We start from the raw sequence: 21,383 nt of genomic DNA, 5'->3' as shown, positions 1-21,383 counted from the left end.
CAATTCCTCCATATCCCAGCACTCCCACAGCCCTGGTTATCAGGAATTAATCCAGCAATTCCAGCACATCCCAGCAGTCCCGCAGCCCTGGTTATCCCAGATTTCCTGGATGATCAGGAATTAATCCAGCAATTCCTCCATATCCCAGCACTCCCACAGCCCTGGTTATCAGGAATTAATCCAGCAATTCCAGCACATCCCAGCAGTCCTGCAGCCCTGGTTATCCCAGATTTCCTGGATGATCAGGAATTAATCCAGCAATTCCAGCATATCCCAGCAGTCCTGCAGCCCTGATCACCCCACATTTCCTGGTTATCAGGAATTAATCCAGCAATTCCACCACACCCAGCATCCCCACAGCCCTGGTTATCCCAGATTTCCTGGATGATCAGGAATTAATCCAGCAATTCCTCCATATCCCAGCACTCCCACAGCCCTGGTTATCCCAGATTTCCTGGATGATCAGGAATTAATCCAGCAATTCCTCCATATCCCAGCACTCCCACAGCCCTGGTTATCAGGAATTAATCCAGCAATTCCAGCACATCCCAGCAGTCCTGCAGCCCTGGTTATCCCAGATTTCCTGGTTATCAGGAATTAATCCAGCAATTCCACCACACCCAGCATCCCCACAGCCCTGGTTATCCCAGATTTCCTGGTTATCAGGAATTAATCCAGCAATTCCTCCATATCCCAGCACTCCCACAGCCCTGGTTATCAGGAATTAATCCAGCAATTCCAGCACATCCCAGCAGTCCTGCAGCCCTGGTTATCCCAGATTTCCTGGATGATCAGGAATTAATCCAGCAATTCCACCACACCCAGCATCCCCACAGCCCTGGTTATCCCAGATTTCCTGGTTATCAGGAATTAATCCAGCAATTCCACCACACCCAGCATCCCCACAGCCCTGGTTATCCCAGCTTTATCCCACATTTCCTGGCACTCCCGGTGCTCTTGGCCACTTGCAGTCCCTGCTGAGGAGCAGCTGGGCCATCCATGCACACCCTGCTCCCCCAGCAGTGACTGAGGCTCCACACACACAGCGCCACAACTCACAGAACCTCGGTTCGATTTTTGCTGTGTGGGCTGTGCAAGGCTCGTTTCCCCGGGCTGGATCAGGCAGCAGGCACAGCCAGCAGCCCTGGGAATGGCTGGCACACAGTGAGGGCTGTGGCATCTCCTGCGGATGAAATCTCACTCTGCTGGCTGCCTGCCAGGCCCAAAGCAATGATGACATCCAGTTACGGGGCTCCAAAGCACCAGGGGCCAGGCTGATAAGAAAAACAAGTTTATCCAGGTGCACAGCAACGCTGGGGATGGCAGGAACTCTGAAGAGGAGAATACTGACAGAGGCACTCACATCAGCCACCCAGAACTCAGACAAGTTCAACATCTGATGTGTTCAGTCACTGAGTTTAGCAATGACGAAGCAGCAAATGCTCTGAAAGGAAATTAACAAAAATAAAAATAAAAATAAAAGGGTTTTCCATGAGCTTTGCAGAACAGAGTGAGGAAATGCTGAGTGCCCTGCGGAGCCCCTGCAGTCCCTGCCAGCCTGGGCATTGCTCACTGCCCCATCTCGTGTCAAACGTCCCACTGGAGCTGCAGCATCTCCCTGACACATGGCACAGAGTCATTCTGCCTTTGGGCTTGTGATCCTCACCAGATGTGCCCTACTTCTGAAGGGTTACATTCATATTCCCACACTAAAAGCTGCTTTTAAATTAGAGCTTCAATGCATGGATGTAAAAATTCTCTTGGAAATCACCCCAACCAGCCTCATTTTCTGAACCTTTAGCAGCCTGAACGCTGCAGGTTTTGTAGCAACCATCCTCACAATTAAATCCTTTCGTGTTTCACCTAATGAGTCAACACTTCCATCATCCAAGGAACAAAGCCACGGGCTCTGTGCACAGCACACACTTCCACAGGGAGGATATTCCTGGAAAGCCTTTGTCAAGGAATTATCCACAATCCCTCCCCATCAGCCTCACCAGCCACAGCTCACTCTGCATGTGTGTACAGACATGTGCAAACCCTGAACTCAAGCTGTGGAAGCAGCAGCTGAGTGATGTTTACTCTCCTGAAATAAGGAATATTTACACTCCTCCATCCTGGTGCCTGAAATGAAAAGGCTCAGTGGTCCCAGAGCCCTGTGCCAGTCCCTGACCTGGTCCCTTCTGCAGAAACTGCTCTGAGCCAGAGCCAGTGGGAGGCCCAGGAGCCTCCCAGGTGTTTCAGGTTAAATGTCAGCACCCCTGAGCACCCCAGAACAGCTAAATGCGATCAGGAGCAGGGTGCCAGCAGCCACAGATCACTGATGAGCAAGAGGTACCTCCCAAAGGATCAGAACCAACGTTTACAGCCCTCAGTGAGTTTAAAGGCTGAAATGTGAACTTGCCTGCACCCCAGGCTCAGGACAAGCGCCAAACCCTTGCACACTAAGGTCAGCACTGGATGGAGACAAACCTGCAGCACAGCAATGCATTGGGAAGGGGCTCAGTGACAAACCTGCAGCACAGCAATGCATTGGGAAGGGGCTCAGTGACAAACCTGCAGCAGCAGCAATGCATTGGGAAGGGGCTCAGTGACAAACCTGCAGCACAGCAATGCATTGGGAAGGGGCTCAGTGACAAACCTGCAGCACAGCAATGCATTGGGAAGGGGCTCAGTGACAAACCTGCAGCAGCAGCAATGCATTGGGAAGGGGCTCAGTGACAAACCTGCAGCACAGCAATGCATTGGGAAGGGGCTCAGTGACAAACCACAAGGCAGCCAGGGAGGTGGCAATGCCAAACCTGTGCTGGCAAAGCCTACCTGTGCATCCCCACTCACAGGTAGGAGATATTTATCGCCACTCCCAGGTAGGATCTGTTTATCCCCACTCACAGGCAGGATCTGTTCATCCCCACTCACAGGCAGGAGATATTTATCCCCACTCCCAGGTAGGATCTGTTTATCCCCACTCACTGACAGGAGATATTTATCCTCACTCCCAGGTAGGATCTGTTTATCCCCACTCACAGGCAGATATTTATCCCCACTCACAGGCAGGAGATATTTATCCTCACTCCCAGGTAGGATCTGTTTATCCCCACTCACAGGCAGGATCTGTTCATCCCCACTCACAGGCAGGAGCTGTGCGAGCCTCTCCTCCCCACAGGCTCACAACACACCATTTGCCAGGCTGATCCTTCAGTGGCTCTCCCTGCTGAGCAGATTTCAGGCAGCGCTGCTGGCTCCTTGTCAGGGAACAGGAGCTGGAGCCCTCTCTGCAATAAATGGCTCAACCAATTTACTGTGTTCATTTGAAGCTCACAGGAGTATTCCCGGTGCCTGGACTATAGTTCTTATTTGGCAAATGATTTTATTATAAACCGGTATCATAGTGAATCCATTTTCTTTAAGGGGTTTTGCTGCTGTTTAATGGACTGTCAGTATAATTTAGATTTCATCTATTTAAACTCATTCAAGCCTGGCTCCTGATTGTACAATAAATGGAACATATTTCTATTCAACAAAATTAATGACAGCTAATTGTACTCTGCAGTTCCCAATTTCATAAAAGCAACTGTTCTGCAGCTCAGGCCCCCAGCTACATCATTTCCCACAGCAATTATTTTCCTGCACTTTTCAAGCATGTCCACCACACTGCACAGCTCTCCTTGCAAGGTGCACCCACACATGCTTCATTAACAGATCTGTACAAATAAACACCTTTTCACAAGTTGCGCCCCAAAAATGCCACACTGCCAGCAAAGACCCTGTGGCTGCTCGGCCCCACCTCCTGCCAGGGCTCCCCCTGCCCTGGAGGTGTTTTCTCAATTAAACACATGAAAAGGGAGGAGGGGTGGGAACAAGAATCCAGGCTGATAAAAGAAATTCATTAAATAACCAGTTAGTCTGAAACTCCTCCTCTAGCACAGACAAGCTTTGCTGCACGTGTGCCAGCCCTCACAGGCTTTTCCTGCCCTTTGAGGGCCACAGGAAACCTTTGCTGGAGGTGCCAGACTTGCCCTCGGTGATGTCCCACAAATCCCCCCTGTCCCAAAGCTCCTCATGGCCAGAGGGGGGACACAGGGACAAAGAGCCCCAAAACTGCACCACAGGACTGCAGGACATCACTGACTTATTCTGAACAGCCTCGAGCACACCAGGAGAGCTCAGAGAGAAAACTGCGGCTCCCAAGGCCACTACAAACACCAAAGTGGCTCCTCAGCTCCCCTCAAGTGTGACACACCTCAGTGCCTCGTCAACATGGGGATGGGCTTTATTTGTGTATCCTCAAAGAGAAAACAATGTCAGCATTTCCCATTTCCCTGCTAGTGACCCCTCCCTTCCCCTTGCTGGTCAGACACAGAGCACAGCCCTGGGCACAGGCATGTCCAGAGGAGGAAAATCAGATTTTTGTGACACTGATGAGCAGCTGCCCTCCCCTGCCCGGCTCCTGCAGGCATTCCAGCATTTCCCCTGCCTCAGCCCCTGCTGAAGGGCTGTTTGTGCAGCCACTGATGTCACTGCAGGAACAGAGCCCCACAAATCCCTTTAATTCCTGCAGATCCCTTTAAATGGCTCTACGTAGGCAGAGCGAGCAATGCTGTCCCCAGCTGCAGGTGACAGTCACCTGCTCTGCCAGGCGCCAAACCAGATTTAACCCAGCACTCCAGGTGCCACCACAGCACCACAACATCCTCAGCGCTGATCCTGGGGCTTCAATTCAATCCCAGCCCTTCTGAGGGGGATTTTGGCACAAGCCAGGGACATAGAAGGGATCATTCTGCATGGGAAATGGAAGGAAAATCAGCATTAAATGATCTCACCGAAATCCAAGAGGAGAAAAAAAAACTCTCAGTTTTAACGCAACTCTCTTTCACTGGCATCTCCCTGGGCTAAGGCAGCCTAAAGCAAATTTGAATTTGTGCAACAGAAATTAATGCCACTCCAACAGGCAGTGTGACAACAGCAAGGTGAGAACTGCAAGGGAAAGAAGGAGGAAAACCCCAGAGAGCAGATTTGGAAGGAAATGGGAGGGAGGGTGTGGAGACTGAGAGGACAGATGGGGAACTGGGCCAACAAGCTTTTAGGCTAGGCCTGTGTGATTTCCAGCAAAGCAGAGAAGATTAATTGCACAGTGTTGTCTAAGCCCTACTCAATTCTTTTTAATACATTATTTAAAGCTGTGCAGCATTCATTATATCTATGCAAATTAATAAGAGCAGCATTTACATGGTAACAATACAGTGAAACCTTTCCCTTGAAAAAAACTCAATGATCTTGATTATCTGTTTATTTACAGTTTATTTGCTATTACTCCAATACAGCTGCTGAGCTCAGCACAGGGAAAAAAGCAGAATTAAGTGCTGGATTAAGAACTCTACAGCAATGGGGTAAACACAGAATGAGATTTTAACCAAGAAATGCAGACCTTGAACTTTCATCCACGTCAGATGAGAGCACTTAAGAGAAAGAGTCAAATGATTGGAAAGGATTTCCCCTCCTTAAAGGCCAGAAGATGTAAGCTGAAGATGGCTATCCCCTCTGCACACACCTTTAATTTTCATCTCTGTAATCCTTGCTGTGTCTCATTAATTTAAACTCTCTAATCTCTCTTAAAATTTCTGTAATTTTCACCCTTAACCACAACTACATCTCCCTGTGTGTACGGAGCTGGAAGAGCTCCTTCTGCAACGGATGCTCACATTGGTTTAGAAAACCTCCAGCACAGGGATGTGGAGTCAAGATCTCACTCCTGACAAGAAATTCCCTTTAAAATCTAATTTAAAATGGGTATATTCAGTTCAGGTCCCAGCCATGCTCAGGTCCCTGCAGGGCTGAGCTCATGTCTGTTCTCTCCACTCTCAGCAGTTTCCAAGACAAGTTTTCCAACAGCACAAAGAGCCAACACAACAGAAAAGTTTCAATGCCAGGGCACATCTCTTATGCTGATTACTATTAACAAAATGTATATTTAATAAACAGGGGTTTAAGTTACAGAAGAGCTACAAAATATTCCCATTATCACCAATAGAATGGCTCTCCTTGCTCTTTCCTTGGACAACCTCCTCCAGATCAGCCACCGCCGCTGCTCCATCCTCCTACAGAATAAAACTGACACCACAAACTGATTTCCCATCTTCATTTTAAGCAAACCCTTTTTGCAATAAAGCCAGTGTATCACATTGTACTCCTGGGCCCACACAACAGCTGTTCTCAACAGATTCTGAATTATTTTTCATCCTCTGACACTGAAAATAAGACTGCCACCAAAGCTGACGCTTCCGCAGGCTCCCAGCTGCCCCTGCTGGAAAACAAATATTCCTGACACCAAGGAAAAAGCAGCTCCTTTGCAGTGATGGATGAAATGAGCTGAACTGAAGCTGAGCCTGTTCTGACTCACACTGGTCCAGCTAAGAGCAAACCAGAGTGCTCAGGGCTCCTGTGGGAGGAGGAGGAGGATGGAGCTCAGCACGCGCTGATACAGCCAGGAGCTTTCCATGCACACCCACACAGGTCTGCAAGGGCAAGGCTGCAGCCTCCCCAGGATGGGGTAATTCCAGCTCCCAGGAGCACACTGAGCCCCCAGGATGGGGTAATTCCAGCTCCCAGGAGCACACTGAGCCCCCAGGATGGGGTAATTCCAGCTCCCAGGAGCACACTGAGCCCCTAGGATGGGGTAATTCCAGCTCCCAGGAGCACACTGAGCCCCCAGGATGGGGTAATTCCAGCTCCCAGGAGCACACTGAGCCCCCAGGATGGGGTAATTCCAGCTCCCAGGAGCACACTGAGCCCCCAGGATGGGGTAATTCCAGCTCCCAGGAGCACACTGAGCCCCCAGGATGGGGTAATTCCAGCTCCCAGGAGCACACTGAGCCCCCAGGATGGGGTAATTCCAGCTCCCAGGAGCACACTGAGCCCCCAGGATGGGGTAATTCCAGCTCCCAGGAGCACACTGAGCCCCAGGACAGGGGTAAGGGTAATTCCAGCTCCCAGGAACACACTGAGCCCCAGGACAGGGGTAAGGGTAATTCCAGTTGCCTGGAGCACACTGAGCCCCCAGAAAAGGGGCAATTCCCAGGAGCAGCCCCCAGGACAGGGGTAACTCCAGCCCCTAGGAGCACAGTGAGCATCCCCTGGGCCACCAGAGCCAGCACCAAATGAGACTGATGTAACTTTAGGATGATGTAACTTTAGGATGACATAATTTTACAACGATGTAACTTTAGGATGATGCAATTTTAGGATGATGCAACTTAACCATGATATAACTTTAGGCTGCCCCTTACCTCCAGGCCTGTAGACCACGTCATCCTCGGTGATGAAGGACGTGATCTCGCCGTTGTCGGTTCTCTCGTAGCGCGACTTCTTCTTGGGCGGTTTCTTCTTGCTCTTCTTGGCCGACTCCTCGGTGGTGGCACTGTTGTTGTCGTTGTCCTCGTCCTCGCTGTGCTCGCTCTCGGCGTAGTTCTTGGCGCCGCCCTCGAGGGTGCAGCTGCGCCGGGGCCGCGAGCTCTCGCTCTCGCGCGCCTTGTCCCGCTTGTCGCGCTCCTTGTCCCGCTCCCGGTCCCTGTCCCTGTCCTTCTCCTTCTCTTTGTCCTTCTCCTTGTCCGCCGTCATGATTCGCCACGTGCCTTCTTCTGTCCTCTCACGGCTGGGCCTCCGTGAAAGGTAGACAGTGAGCCTGGGCTTCAGTCTTCTGAATTTCTCACGCAAAGCCAGGAAAAATTCAACCACTCCAGCAACCCCGGCGTTTCAAAAAGGAGCTTCGGGAGGCGAGGGGAGACAGAGAGGGGAAAAGCCCATGTTAGTATTCCAAATTCCTTCAATTCCTTAAGATAAAAATTAAAACCAAACAAAACCCCACATCCCAAAGCAATTCAGTGTGGAAAGCACAAGCAGTACAATACAAAGCGGCCTTTTGAAGACTTCACAGAAATGGTAACTTCAGTGTCTGGAAATGTTTGAGGCTACCTCCATCCTCAAAAAAGACCCCTCAAAAAAGATCCCTCAATTCCTTAAAAAAATTCTTCAGCTGGCTGCAAACACGTAATAACTTCTGGGATGGGCAGTGCCCACTGAGAACAGGCAGCACTTCACAGCTGGAGCTAACAGGGAGCGTGCCAGTGCCAAAAACAAACCCCATAAAACATTGAAGAGAGGACAAGTGCAAAAGGAAGAGTCCCCAGCTCTCCTCTGGAAGCAAATGAGGGAGTTCAGCAAATGGCAGGGTTGTTTCACATCTCAGCACCACTCACAAGCCGTGCCCTACAAAGCTGGTACAGGGTAAGGGATGCCATCTGCCACTTCCAGGGCAATCTGTTAGCAAGTCCTGCCCCTACCCTGCTTTGCCAAAAATAGAGCTAACCTGTAATCCACAGATTACAGGAATTAATTAATTGAAACCAAACCAAACCACAGTAGTTACAACAGCACTAACAAAATCTGCTTTTCCATATATAAAAACAGGACCTGTCATGAAAGGAGGATATTTTAAAAAGGAGGCATTCAACTCACAAAGGTAAATTATCTTTTTTTTTCCCCCTAATTCACCAATAATGCTGAATCTGCCCACATCCAGTTCCTCAGTTTCCAGGAAGCTACTACGTGGTGCAACTCAGAATTAGCCCAGGGTGCAGGATGTCTGAAAGGCAGGGACCTGAGAACATTGATTGCCCATGCATTAGGCTTTTGAAACCACATCAGAGAGGGAAAAAGGCTGGTTTGATTTTTGAGAAGTCAGCTGAGGAGTCCCTGATCCCGTGCACTGGAAATTCCTTCAGTCCTGCACAGATCTCAGCCCTCAGTGCTCCTGTCCCTGCTGCTCCTGGAGCAGAGGGGACAAACAGCAGAGACAAACAGAAGGGACAGACAAACAGAAAGGACAAATTGCTGCTGCTGCTGCAGTGAGGCTGTGCCTGGGCTCGGGAAGGAAATTATGGCAGGTAGGAAATGATGAAGGCAGGTAGGAAATAATGAAGGCAGGTAGGAAATGAAGGCAGGAAGGAAATAATGAAGGCAGGTAGGAAATGACGAAGGCAGGTAGGAAATGATGAAGGCAGGTAGGAAATAAAGGCAGGAAGGAAATGAAGGCAGGTAGGAAATGATGAAGGCAGGTAGGAAATAATGAAGGCAGGTAGGAAATAAAGGCAGGAAGGAAATGAAGGCAGGTAGGAAATGATGAAGGCAGGTAGGAAATGATGAAGGCAGGTAGGAAATGATGAAGGCGGGTAGGAAATGAAGGCAGGTAGGAAATGAAGGCAGGAAGGAAATGAAGGCAGGAAGGAAATGAAGGCAGGAAGGAAATGAAGGCAGGAAGGAAATAAAGGCAGGTAGGGAATAATGAAGGCAGGTAGGGAATAATGAAGGCAGGAAGGAAATGAAGGCAGGAAGGAAATGAAGGCAGGTAGGGAATAATGAAGGCAGGTAGGGAATAATGAAGGCAGGAAGGAAATGATGAAGGCAGGTAGGCAATGAAGGCAGGTAGGGAATAATGAAGGCAGGTAGGGAATAATGAAGGCAGGTAGGGAATAATGAAGGCAGGTAGGGAATAATGAAGGCAGGAAGGAAATGAAGGCAGGAAGGCAATGAAGGCAGGTAGGGAATAATGAAGGCAGGAAGGAAATGAAGGCAGGTAGGCAATGAAGGCAGGAAGGGAATAATGAAGGCAGGTAGGGAATAATGAAGGCAGGTAGGGAATAATGAAGGCAGGAAGGAAATGAAGGCAGGAAGGAAATGAAGGCAGGTAGGGAATAATGAAGGCAGGTAGGGAATAATGAAGGCAGGTAGGCAATGAAGGCAGGTAGGAAATGAAGGCAGGAAGGAAATGAAGGCAGGTAGGGAATAATGAAGGCAGGTAGGGAATAATGAAGGCAGGAAGGAAATGAAGGCAGGAAGGAAATGAAGGCAGGTAGGGAATAATGAAGGCAGGTAGGGAATAATGAAGGCAGGTAGGGAATAATGAAGGCAGGTAGGCAATGACGGTGTTTGCTCTGCCCCCAGCAGCTCTGGCAGCTCCCAGGGCATGTGATGGAACTGATGGCAGAGGAAAACGCCTCAGTGAGCCTGCCAGGGATGCTGAGAGCCTGCAGGGGTCCAGGACAAACCTCCTGCACTTCCAGGGGGAGGGAATTCCCAGCAGCAGAGCTTGGGGTTTCCTATTGCTGCTCATACAAAAATCACCTCAGTGAAAGGATCACACCCCTCTTGTGGCACAGCTACAGCACAAGCACCTTCCTTGGACTGGCAAGTGCAAAATGTCCATTTTTTTTCCTTTAAATCATTTCTAATTTTAAAAATCCCCATCAGTCACCATTTCATTATTGAGGATGTAGTAAATGACAGAAGGAGCGGGTTTGAAACCTGGCCAGCTCCAGGGCTTCTCCCTGAAGCCTCAGGATGAAGAGCTAAGAAGGTGCCAACCACCCCACACCTCTAAACTTAAAGGCAAAATGATTTTAAAGTTCCTGTCTTAAGGACAAATAGAAAAGTTGATCAGTAACTGACAGATAATGCATCCATGTTTATTTTCCCTGCATCTGAAACACTCTGAGCTCCACCTCGCATTGTGTAAGTCTCAAGGAGCCAGAGCTGTGCAAACAACCCTGAGAAAGCCACAATTGCAGTGCAGGCTGCTCCTTGCCAAACTTTCATTTCTGAGTGAATGTCAAGTGCAGCAGTGGAGCCTGTCCTGAGGCTGGAGCACAGCAAACCCCGTCAGCCTGCTGGTGAAACACTCCAACACACAAACCCTGCAGTGCTTTTATTGCAATTACTGCGGGGATCTTTTCCCGGGGTTTGTTTTCTTTGCACAACACAGTTCTGCACAGAGGAGTAACGCTGAATAAACAAACACCGCGTTCAGATTATTTCATTTGCTGGAGGGCTGTGCAAGAGGCAGTGTGTGCCACACTTTGCTCAGCCCGCTCAGCTGTGAAATTTCCACTCCAGTGGCCATTTCCTCCCAGCTCCCATTTCAGGGATCCCATAAAAAACAATTTTCACAGCCATTGCTTTCCTACACAAATATCTCACATTTCCAAGTCGATTTCACTCCAAATACTCAACTTCAAAAGATTTGGCAGGATTAAATAACATCACCATGAAGCACTGACTACTTTTGTCTGTGTTAAAATGCTCAGGTTTGCAGTGATGAGGAAGCAATAATGTCCCACCAGGATTTTGGAGAAATGCAGCAGGCACAATTTAACCTTTAACTTCATCTAATAATCTCAAGTGCACAAGTTCATAATCATTATTTTCAACTGATCATTACCCTATATAAACCTGGTTCATTTCCCCACACCCACCCCCAGCATTTTAAATCTAGCTCAAATTAAAGTTTCAACTTGTTTTACAGCCACAAAACCCTTCTCACACTCCAGTCCCAGCCTGGAGAGGAGGATTTTGCTGCTCCACAAGTGACCTGCTCACAGTTGTTCTGTCTGGACACCTGGAAAGCCCTGCCACAGCAAAAGGCACATATAGCACCACTCTGCACATTAAGCACTTAAACCTCTTAGCCAGAATTAGAGAGTCAGGTTTTACAGACAATGTGAAAGCAACTCCACCAGAAATGCTACGAGACTGCAACAACAGGAAGGCATCTGAGAATGCAGGGCAACTAAAAATATGGAGAAGAGCTCCTTTTTCTCATTTAAGCTAGACAGATAAATCTTTTAACAGGATTTGTTTGGTCATGTGTTACCAGTCTTAATAAACACAACAGGACCATTCTTCTGTAAGCCTTTAGTCTCATATTGCCAGATAAAAAGGCACTGTTTGCAGCAAATGCCAGATTAAAGGAACTATGTGCTGCCACTGCTAGAGTTCCTGCCACAGAGCTTTTCTAATTTTGATGTCAAGGGAGAATTTTAACTCAGGTTAAGTGCAAGGGATTAAAACCCCCCCAAAAAAAAGAAAAAAAAAAAAAAAGGAACAGAGAAAACAGCCCATAAAGGTTTGCCCATATGTTTATAAGGTTTTAAGAACTGCTTTAAGAAAAGCCCTGTGATCATTTGTGAGAAACGACACAAATTAGAATGGAAGCAGAGCTGAACTGCAGGAATCCAGGAGCTCAGAGCAGGGGAATTTGGGAATTTCCAGCCAGCCCACCCAGGGCAGGCACACACCTTCAACCTCCAGCTCCCAGGGGAGACTGGAACATCTGTTATCAACTTGCTCCCACATTCCTCCCCTATCTCTGCCTGCCAGGGCAAACAGGAACTGCAGATACTGAGGGACAAGTGCATGAAGAGCTCATGGGGACATCCCTCAGAATATTCCCACTCCAGGGTCCATCCATCACCTCCACTGCCAGCACTGACAGCAACACACCCAGCAGGGCAAACCCAGGCACAGCAGAGGAGGGGAGGAAAAAGGGGGGAAAAGTAAGAAAAAAGGAATAGGGAGTACAGCAAGGGTTTTGTCCCACTATTCTTGGACAGTTTTTCACTGTTGGGGTGAGGTTTTACTACAGACACTCACCCAACTTTGAAATTCCAGATCCTGCTGGGTTTATCTATAGAATTTTCCAACCAACCACCACACACAGATCTCTCCCTGCCAGTAGTACACAGACACACACAAAGCATTTTCCCCAATAACATGAATGCCCCAGTCAGTAAAAATGTTCATTTTCCTCTGTGCCAATCCTGCTGGTGCCCAGTGGGTGTGAAGAGGTCCCACTGCCTAATCTGGAATGCTCAGGGAACAAGTCTGGGACACTCCTGGGAAAAAAGATTTGCTTAAAGTCTTAAAAAGCCCTTAGGAGTCTCTCCAGTGATTGATGTGCCCCTTATCAGGTGTCTCCCTTATCTCCTGTTTGGAGTCTATAGCACAAAGCCAGCCCTGGAAGGCTGCGGCCAGCACTGTGAGTCACATTTCACATCCCCAGCCCCTGGGAGCCCTGTCAGCACGTGAATCAAAGGGTGTTTGTTCCCTTGCGCTCTGTGCCCACCATGCCCGGGGCAGGGGCAGCCCCTGGCAGGTCAGTGCCCCTGCAGGACACAGCTCCAGGTGTTTCCCAGGGCAGGCTGTGACCTCTGCTGCCCCTCTGCTGTTTACCCAGCCTGACCTGAGCACAGCAAACACGACATCTCACATTTCTGAGCCAGGGCTCAGCTCCCCTGCACATTCCAGGCACGGTGGCATCACCCAGGGCCAGGGGGGCGCTCCGGGGACACTCCAGACAGGCAGGATGACACCTCAGAGAGGATCCTAAGGCCCTCTCTTCAACACAACCCTGATGCTGCACAGCTCAAAGGAATGAGAGAAGATGCTACACAGCTCAAAGGAACGGGCACAGCAAGATTCCCCCCAGCACAAGCATCCCTGCACTCAATGGAGAGCAGCGCCAGGTTATTGCTGTCACTGCGTCTGCAGTCACCCTCCCAAGGATGAGGAACTGCCAGGGAAGCCCAGGCAATCCTGAGGATTTTTAAGGAGCCAAGACAGCAAAGCAACGTTTCCCTTTGTGTTATTCTCATGGGCACAGGCAGGACAAGCAGAACGACTTTCTACTTGTGAGAGGTCAGGAATCCAGTGAGGACTGGCGGTGAAATTCTACAGGAGTCAGCTTTGAGCACAGGGCAGACTGGAGGGCTGGGGTGAGGTTTGGAGTGAACATTTCAGCTCCTGCCTCCCCCAGAAATGGATGGGCAGTTTCTGCACCACATCCCCAACAGTGATGTGCCACCACCTGCCTTTGGACAGTTTTACCCACAGGCTGCCATGAAAGGAATGTCACCCCAAACAAGCCACATTCTCTCTCCACACTGGCTCGAGAGCAGCAACATAAAATCAATGCAGCCTTAGAAAGTCTCTGCACTGCCACAATTAGCAGATCAATTAGGCAGGCTTTCTGTGCCATTAGTGCCTGGTGAGGAAGGCAGAACAGCAGGGCTGCTGCACACTCACACAGGGACAGGGACAGGGCTGCTGCTCAGGTGTCACCTGGCTGTGACACACTCAGAGCACCGTGGGCAGGGTCCCCAAACCCAGCTGTGACACACAGAGCACTGTGGGCAGGGTCCCCAAACCCAGCTGTGACACACACACACACACACACAGCACTGTGGGCAGGGTCCCCAAACCCAGCTGTGACACACACACACACACACACAGCACTGTGGGCAGGGTCCCCAAACCCACCTGTGACACACACAGAGCACTGTGGGCAGGGTCCCCAAACCCACCTGTGACACACACACAGAGCACTGTGGGCAGGGTCCCCAAACCCACCTGTGACACACACACACACACACAGAGCACTGTGGGCAGGGTCCCCAAACCCAGCTGTGACACACACACAGAGCACTGTGGGCAGGGTCCCCAAACCCACCTGTGACACACACACACACACACAGAGCACTGTGGGCAGGGTCCCCAAACCCAGCTGTGACACACACACACACACACACACAGCACTGTGGGCAGGGTCCCCAAACCCAGCTGTGACACACACACACACAGCACTGTGGGCAGGGTCCCCAAACCCACCTGTGACACACACAGCACTGTGGGCAGGGTCCCCAAACCCAGCTGTGACACACACACACACACACAGAGCACTGTGGGCAGGGTCCCCAAACCCACCTGTGACACACACACACACACACACACACACACACAGAGCACTGTGGGCAGGGTCCCCAAACCCACCTGTGACACACACACACACACACACAGCACTGTGGGCAGGGTCCCCAAACCCAGCTGTGACACACACAGAGCACTGTGGGCAGGGTCCCCCAACCCAGCTGTGACACACACACACACAGCACTGTGGGCAGGGTCCCCAAACCCAGCTGTGACACACACACACACACACACACACAGAGCACTGTGGGCAGGGTCCCCAAACCCAGCTGTGACACACACAGAGCACTGTGGGCAGGGTCCCCAAACCCACCTGTGACACACACACACACACAGAGCACTGTGGGCAGGGTCCCCAAACCCAGCTGTGACACACACACACACACACACAGAGCACTGTGGGCAGGGTCCCCAAACCCAGCTGTGACACACACACACACACACACAGCACTGTGGGCTGCCTCTCCAAACCCACCTGTGACACACACACACACACAGCACTGTGGGCAGGGTCCCCAAACCCTTCCCAAGGGTGTCTGCGGTGACCCAGGAGCAGGGAGAGCCCAGCTGCGGGGCCAGCAGGGCAGCACAGCCCTCACTCCCAGCCCACTGCACTGAGCCCTGCCCCGAAGTGGCTGCTCTGAGCCCCTCCTGTCATCCCGGAGCTGCTTTAATGGCCTCTCCACTCACAACAGACAATAAATATGAGCAGGGTATTTACCCTGCTCTGCAGCCATTCAGCCTTAATGGAAGTGATTACCACAACACAGGGCTGAGTAATGTGGGGCAGCCGTCCCATCACACCATTAAAAACCAGAACTTTAAAAAATGACCGTATAATGTGGGATAACTCCCTGCTATACTGCAGCACAACTCCCCTGCTAGGGGAGAACGGGCCCACAGGACCTGCAGAAGCTGCTGTTAAAACAAAAACAATTTTCTGGGGAACCTGAAGTCATTTGGAGCCATGAAAACATCTGCATTATGAGCTTGCTTAACAACACTTAAAACAGGGGAAAAAAAAAAAAGTTGAACAAAACCTTGTTGTTCTACAGCAAATTATTTTGAACAGATAGACAGACTTTGAGAAGCAACAAGGGTAAACCCTGAAAAAGCATGCAGATGGATTTCCTGACAGGCAAGTCTGTGGCAAGAAAAGAGAAGTCTGCAGTATTGTTACTATAATAGGTGAAATAAAAACATTCCAAAGTGCTGTAAATTCAGCTCTGGGAAATACCAACACAGAAACCAAAGCATAAAGAGAAATCCCTGGCACACAGTAACAGCCCAGCCAATGGTAACAGGAAGGAATCCTTCCATGGAACAGAACCACGTGTCCCTCCTAGAACAGCCTGGTTTTATGGCATGTCTGATTAATGAAGCCACTAGGATATCACTCTTTGCTGCCTGCAGGTCACTTATTTTAAGACAAAAGTGAATTCTGCACGATACTGACCACATTCACTAGTGGGTGTTTATAGAACCAGCCCATTGCTGCTCTGCAAGTGCAGCTCATCTCCAACTCCCAACTAATTCCTGTTTCCATTCTAAATTTTATTTTGGTGCCTCCATCTCTGGAACATGTCTACAAATATCTACCAAACTGTCCCTCCCTGCATGTTTTTAGCTGAGCATTCCTCCAGTGGATGTTTCATTTTTAAATGGTTGAACACTCAGCTGTCCCCTCACAATCCTTCCATCCTCCAGAAAGCTCCAAACCATAGTTATTTAAATCACCCCAAAGAGAACTAGATCAGGTTATTTTCGGAAAGCCCCTTTGAGCAGGAAAGGCAAAACCTCTGCTCCTCAGCCACATGAGTGTTTTATTTAACTGCAGACACACTTGCGCATCTGAGCTTCTCAAAAGGGAAGAGTAACTGCAGGGTGGGCTCCACCACGAGCTGCCTGGCCAGACACTCCCAGGGAAACGTGCCTATAATTAAAGCAGTTTCTCTCTAAAGAAAGTCTCTAAATCTCAGGATGCTGCTATCTGTAACACTAACTAAAGCTGTGCCCCATAAAATTCCCCAGCAGAGGAAACAAAGCAATCCTGCTCCCAGCCAAAGGGCAGAGGGTGGCACAAGGTTATCAGGATGAGCAGGAGATATTAGGAGGACATTTTTTCCTTGCCCACTGTTTTAAACCACTTGATGCATAAGCATGAGGACAGATGATATTTCTGTCTGGAGAAGCTGCCTTTAATTTCAGCACTGGTCTCATTTCTCCGAGGAGCAGCTTATTTTGGTTAATGACAGAGCAGACGTCAGAGCTGCTGCCCAGCCCAGGGCACAGCCTGGCTGCTCTAATCAGGAGATTAAGTGTGCTTATTCATGTGTGAAATGCAGGCCTGAGCCCTGTCTCACATTAGAGCCTGCCTGCAGCCTGTTCCTCATCAGCTCAGAGCCTTAACAACTGAGATGGATTCAATTACACCTGCCTTCCTTTCCTGCACGCACAGAAAACACAAATACCCAGTATTTAGAGCAGTAAATCCTCACACACAGCAACACCCAGAATTTAAAGCACTAAAACCCCAAACACAGAAATATCCAGCATTTAAAGCACTAAAACCCCAAACACAGAAGTATCCAGCATTTAAAGCAGTAAAGCAAGGCTGGGCAAGGCTGACCTCTGCTCTGTAATCTCCGCTGCACGAGCAGGTTGTGCCACGAGGCAGCAGGAAAATGATCTGAAAAGCAAACAGACACTGGCCTGGGCAAGAAGAGTAAGCACAGAGCTGTCAGACAGAGGTGCACTGCTGCAAAAGCAGCTGGTCAGCAGCAGAGAGCTCCTCATGCCCCTGGGCTGCTGCTGCAGGGCTCCAAACACGCGCTAAAGGTATTTGCAAAGGGGCTCTGTGTTTCCAGGGATCATATGAGCTCCTGCATGACCTTAAGTGAGAGACACCAAAGCTGTCAATGTCAGCCTTTGACTTCCAACATATTTTCACCCCAGAGCTGCATCTCAGAGTCTCTCACACATCCCTCTGCCCGAGGTGAGCTTCCCAAAGGAGCCCCACGCTGCCCAACCCCACAAAAACCCCAATTTCCAGCGCCCCAAGGCACAAAAACCCCAATTCCCAGCGCCCCAAAGCCTCCAGTGGCTGCTCACTGCACTGACTTTCACAGCCTTTTCCCTCCAGTCTGGTTTGCTTGTCTGCAAGTCAGAAAGGTTCCTTCTGAAAAAAGAGAACATGGTTTCAAAGACAGCTGACAAATTCACCTTCTGTGCAGCCACATCACTGCTCCTGGGCTACAACCAAGTTCCTGAGCACATTTTAAGCACTATTTTTAATATTAAGTATTAAGAGTATTTTTTTATAAAAGGACCAGCTGTCAGCTCTCACACATTGGGTGTTTCAACTCCATAAAATTATGTTAAAACAACAACACCTGTGCTACAGCAGTGACCCCCATCAGTGCCCAGCTACCCACTGCAAGGGGCTTCACCACTGAACCCATCTTCCATGAGAAGAGTTAAAAAATAACATTAAGAAACGCTCTGAGTGATTAATCTGCTTCTAATCTACAGCAAGAGGAAATACTTTAACACTGCATGAAATAACTGCTGGCTGTGGTCACGCCTCAGACATTAATGTCATTTCTGCTGGCAGGGCTCTGAACTGCAGGGTGCCCAGGCAGGAGCTGTGGGGCAGCACGAGCTGGGTCCTGCATTTGGGCTCATCTTGTAAGCTGAGAGAACAAGGCTGCAGAGTAAGACCTTAAGCCATTAAGCACAGAGTAACCAATGCAAATAACCCCAAAGCGACACGTGAAATGGGAGGCCTTGCTCTTGCTGTGGTACCAGCACACCCCATCACCCGCCACCAGCACAACCAGGACGTGGCACAGGTCCTGTGGCAGCATTCTGGGTTTGTGGCCTTGCACACATATAAAATATAAATAAATATAAATAAAATTGGAAAAAAAAGGAAAACCTTCCCGACTCTCATGATGACACACTAATACTCCATGACACGCAAATGAAGATCACACAAGCCATGTCTCATACTGAAAACACCTTCCAAATGGAGGCTATTGTCCTGAAATGAAGCAATATGAAACTCCTGACTCTGTTTTCAAGGTGAAGCTTTAAGGTTAGACACCACTAACAGCTCTGAACAACATTAATTGTTTAATAAAGCGACCTGCAGCCTGCAGTGGAGCAGACACAGACTGAGCAGAGCAGCGTTTGATCCATCTCTGACCAAGGAAACCCTTTCAAAACCTCCTTCATTCCCACAGTAACAAACTGGGGTTACCCCAGCTCCTTGTTCTTCCAAATGAAAACCTGTGATCCCTCAGCAGCCAAAGACAGCAAAACAAATCACACGATTTATTAGGGGCGTGATGCACTGAAGTGTTTCTCCCTGTAAAAGCTCAGCTTTGAAGGCTCCTGCCTGTGGAGTTCCCATCCCTGCACACGAACAGGAGCAGCTGAAGAGCAGCACTGAGGATGTCCTGGGTTCCCAAACACAAACCCCACCAGGGCTGGCTCCAGAGCCACCTCCAAAGCCCCACAGGAAAATCCACTGGTGCCGGCTGCCCAGGCAAGTGGGAGCTGATGAAATGTGCAGCACCGAGGGATCGGGCAGCCTCTCCCCTGAGATAGCACACACGGCTCTGCTCACGCTCATTACTGACTGCTCCTCACACATGCTGATCCGGCCTTTGAATCAGAATGAGCTTGGCTACAAGTGACATTTCAGAGCTGCTCTCAAAGTTATCTGCTGCTTTTTATTCAAAACATGAAGTAAGAAGTAATGCAGAGCATTTTAGTATCTAATGGTACGGATAAGACCAAGAAAAGGGAAACTTTTAGAAGGGTATTTCTCAAGCTCTCAGCCCAACAGCCAAGTGAGAAACTTTTCACTATTTCCCACTAGTGCTGTGTGTATTATTTCTTTGTCCATGCTTCCCAGACAGAGATAACTCCACACCTGCTGCTCAGAGATTAAATAAACCCTCCCATAACAGTATTTTTGGAGAGGGGACAAAAAAATCCCCACCAAACCAAAACCTCCAGAAAACAACACATCAAAGCAAAAACCCCAAACAAAGCAAAAACCGCAGCAAGAGTTCTAAGAAAAAATCCCCATATAAATCTAGACAAAAAAATCCCCTAACATAACCACTATCTTCCTCACACATCACGCTTCAAAACAGAAATAAACTGAAATTGTCATGAGCACCGTTTGGGCTGGAAGAGGCAGGGAAATTTCAACCCTCTCCAAAGGATAACCACGAGGAAGTTTTTATTATTTATTTTACTCCTCATTCTCCAGGGCTGAAGCACTTGTTTATGTGCCCAAGAAGAACAGGTGGAACATTTTAACTTCCATGGAAGGGCTGTCCCATGAGAGCCACAGCAGCCTCACATGCATCCCAATGGGGTTCACAGAGAGGAAAAAGCCCTGAATTTTATTAACCTGACACACAGTGCTTCTAATCCATCCCCAGCAACTCTCTGCACTCCAACTGAGATGTGCACTGCACAATTCCCCTGCCAGGACTCTGTCACCTCCTGAAACCCTAAAGCACTGTGGGGTCCCACAGCAGCGAGCAGAACAAGGGTTATATTTTTATATTTTTATATTTCTTTTTATATTTTCATATATACCTCTGGCACCTCAGATGCCACAGCAAGCCTCGAGAAGAGAAGAGCCCAGCCAAAAGCATGGATCCAATCAGGTTTTGTGCCAGAACAGAACTTTATACAGCAGTGTTTGGTAAAAAAGGCCAAGTCTAAAGTTCACCATGTGCATGCTTAGCTGCATTCCCATTTATATTGCTGACTCCATGCCCTAAAAATCCACAGGAACAGCTTTTACCACCCCATGGAGGTTGTACATCTTGTACATCTTCCTAGGGCAAATCCAGGACAAACCTGACATGGCACACAGGGTCCCAACCCCCCTAAATTCCAGTGCAACACCAACCCCAAGGTAAATCAGGCCTAGTTTGATTTAAAATCACAGCTATATTTATTTTGCACATTATTATAGTCACTACAATAATTCAAACCACAGATCTCATTTTTTGAACTAAAACTTAATTTTTATTTTTATCTCAAAACCTTCACGGGAGCAGCGGTCACTCGCTCCCCGAGTTACAAACTGAGCGTCAGGACTGGTGTTTTAGCTCGTGTCAGGGCACGGAAACACCAAGGGATGGAGCTGTAAGAGCCCTGCAGCTCCTGCATCCCTTCCATCAGAACACCCCGAGCTCCCCTGGCAGGCGGCAGAGCCAAGGCGGAACCCAGAATGTGGAAACCCCACACAAACAAACAGACGGCACCGTTTGGGCTCCGCATGCTGCAAGAGGCAAACGCTGAACACGCTCTGAATGTGCAGAGGGTGAGCTCAGCACAAAGGGGACGACGCAATTCCTGCTCCAGAACGTGCAAACAGCCTGCACCCATCTCACAATTGCTTTATTGCACCGGGAAAGGGCGATTGCTCCCCCACAGCCCGATAGCCTGGGCTGCTCTCAACTCTTCAATATCAGTTCTAACTGCAAGCTCCAGTTTAAGTCTGACATTAAACACACAGGGCAAATCAGCTCTGTCTCAGGTACTCTCACACATCAGCACACAAGACACCAAAGAACATTCAATTATTAAGCAGGAACTGCCATATATATATAAAAATCCATCCCCAGCTCTAATCTCGAAGGAATAGCTTTATTAGCAGGAAATGGAAATCTGATTTTTGGCTTCTTTGTTAGATTTCAATAGGAAAAGGAGCAAATACAGTGTGTTTTGACTGCTTGGAAGAATAAATTCTGTAG

At 49.1% G+C, this 21,383-nt stretch overlaps 1 protein-coding gene across 3 annotated transcripts in view; it reads right to left on the bottom strand.

The window, feature by feature from the left end:
- The window catches only part of RERE (arginine-glutamic acid dipeptide repeats), a 175,261-nt gene that overhangs the window by 108,592 nt on the left and 45,286 nt on the right, over nt 1-21,383 (bottom strand). For all 3 annotated transcript variants that reach the window (XM_054292111.1, XM_054292112.1, XM_054292113.1), the window contains exon 2: nt 7,287-7,763. In XM_054292111.1, coding sequence (XP_054148086.1) covers nt 7,287-7,617 — 331 coding nt within the window. In that variant the 5' untranslated portion in view covers nt 7,618-7,763. The remainder of the gene's footprint in view (nt 1-7,286; nt 7,764-21,383) is intronic.

Source organism: Melozone crissalis, unplaced genomic scaffold (genome assembly GCF_028551555.1).
Source record: "Melozone crissalis strain CALT ecotype California unplaced genomic scaffold, PUWL_Pcris_2 ptg000107l_1, whole genome shotgun sequence".
Taxonomy (NCBI): Eukaryota; Metazoa; Chordata; class Aves; order Passeriformes; family Passerellidae; genus Melozone; species Melozone crissalis.
The sequence above is the reverse complement of the archived record's forward strand: the minus strand, read 5'-3'. Positions and strand labels throughout refer to the sequence as shown.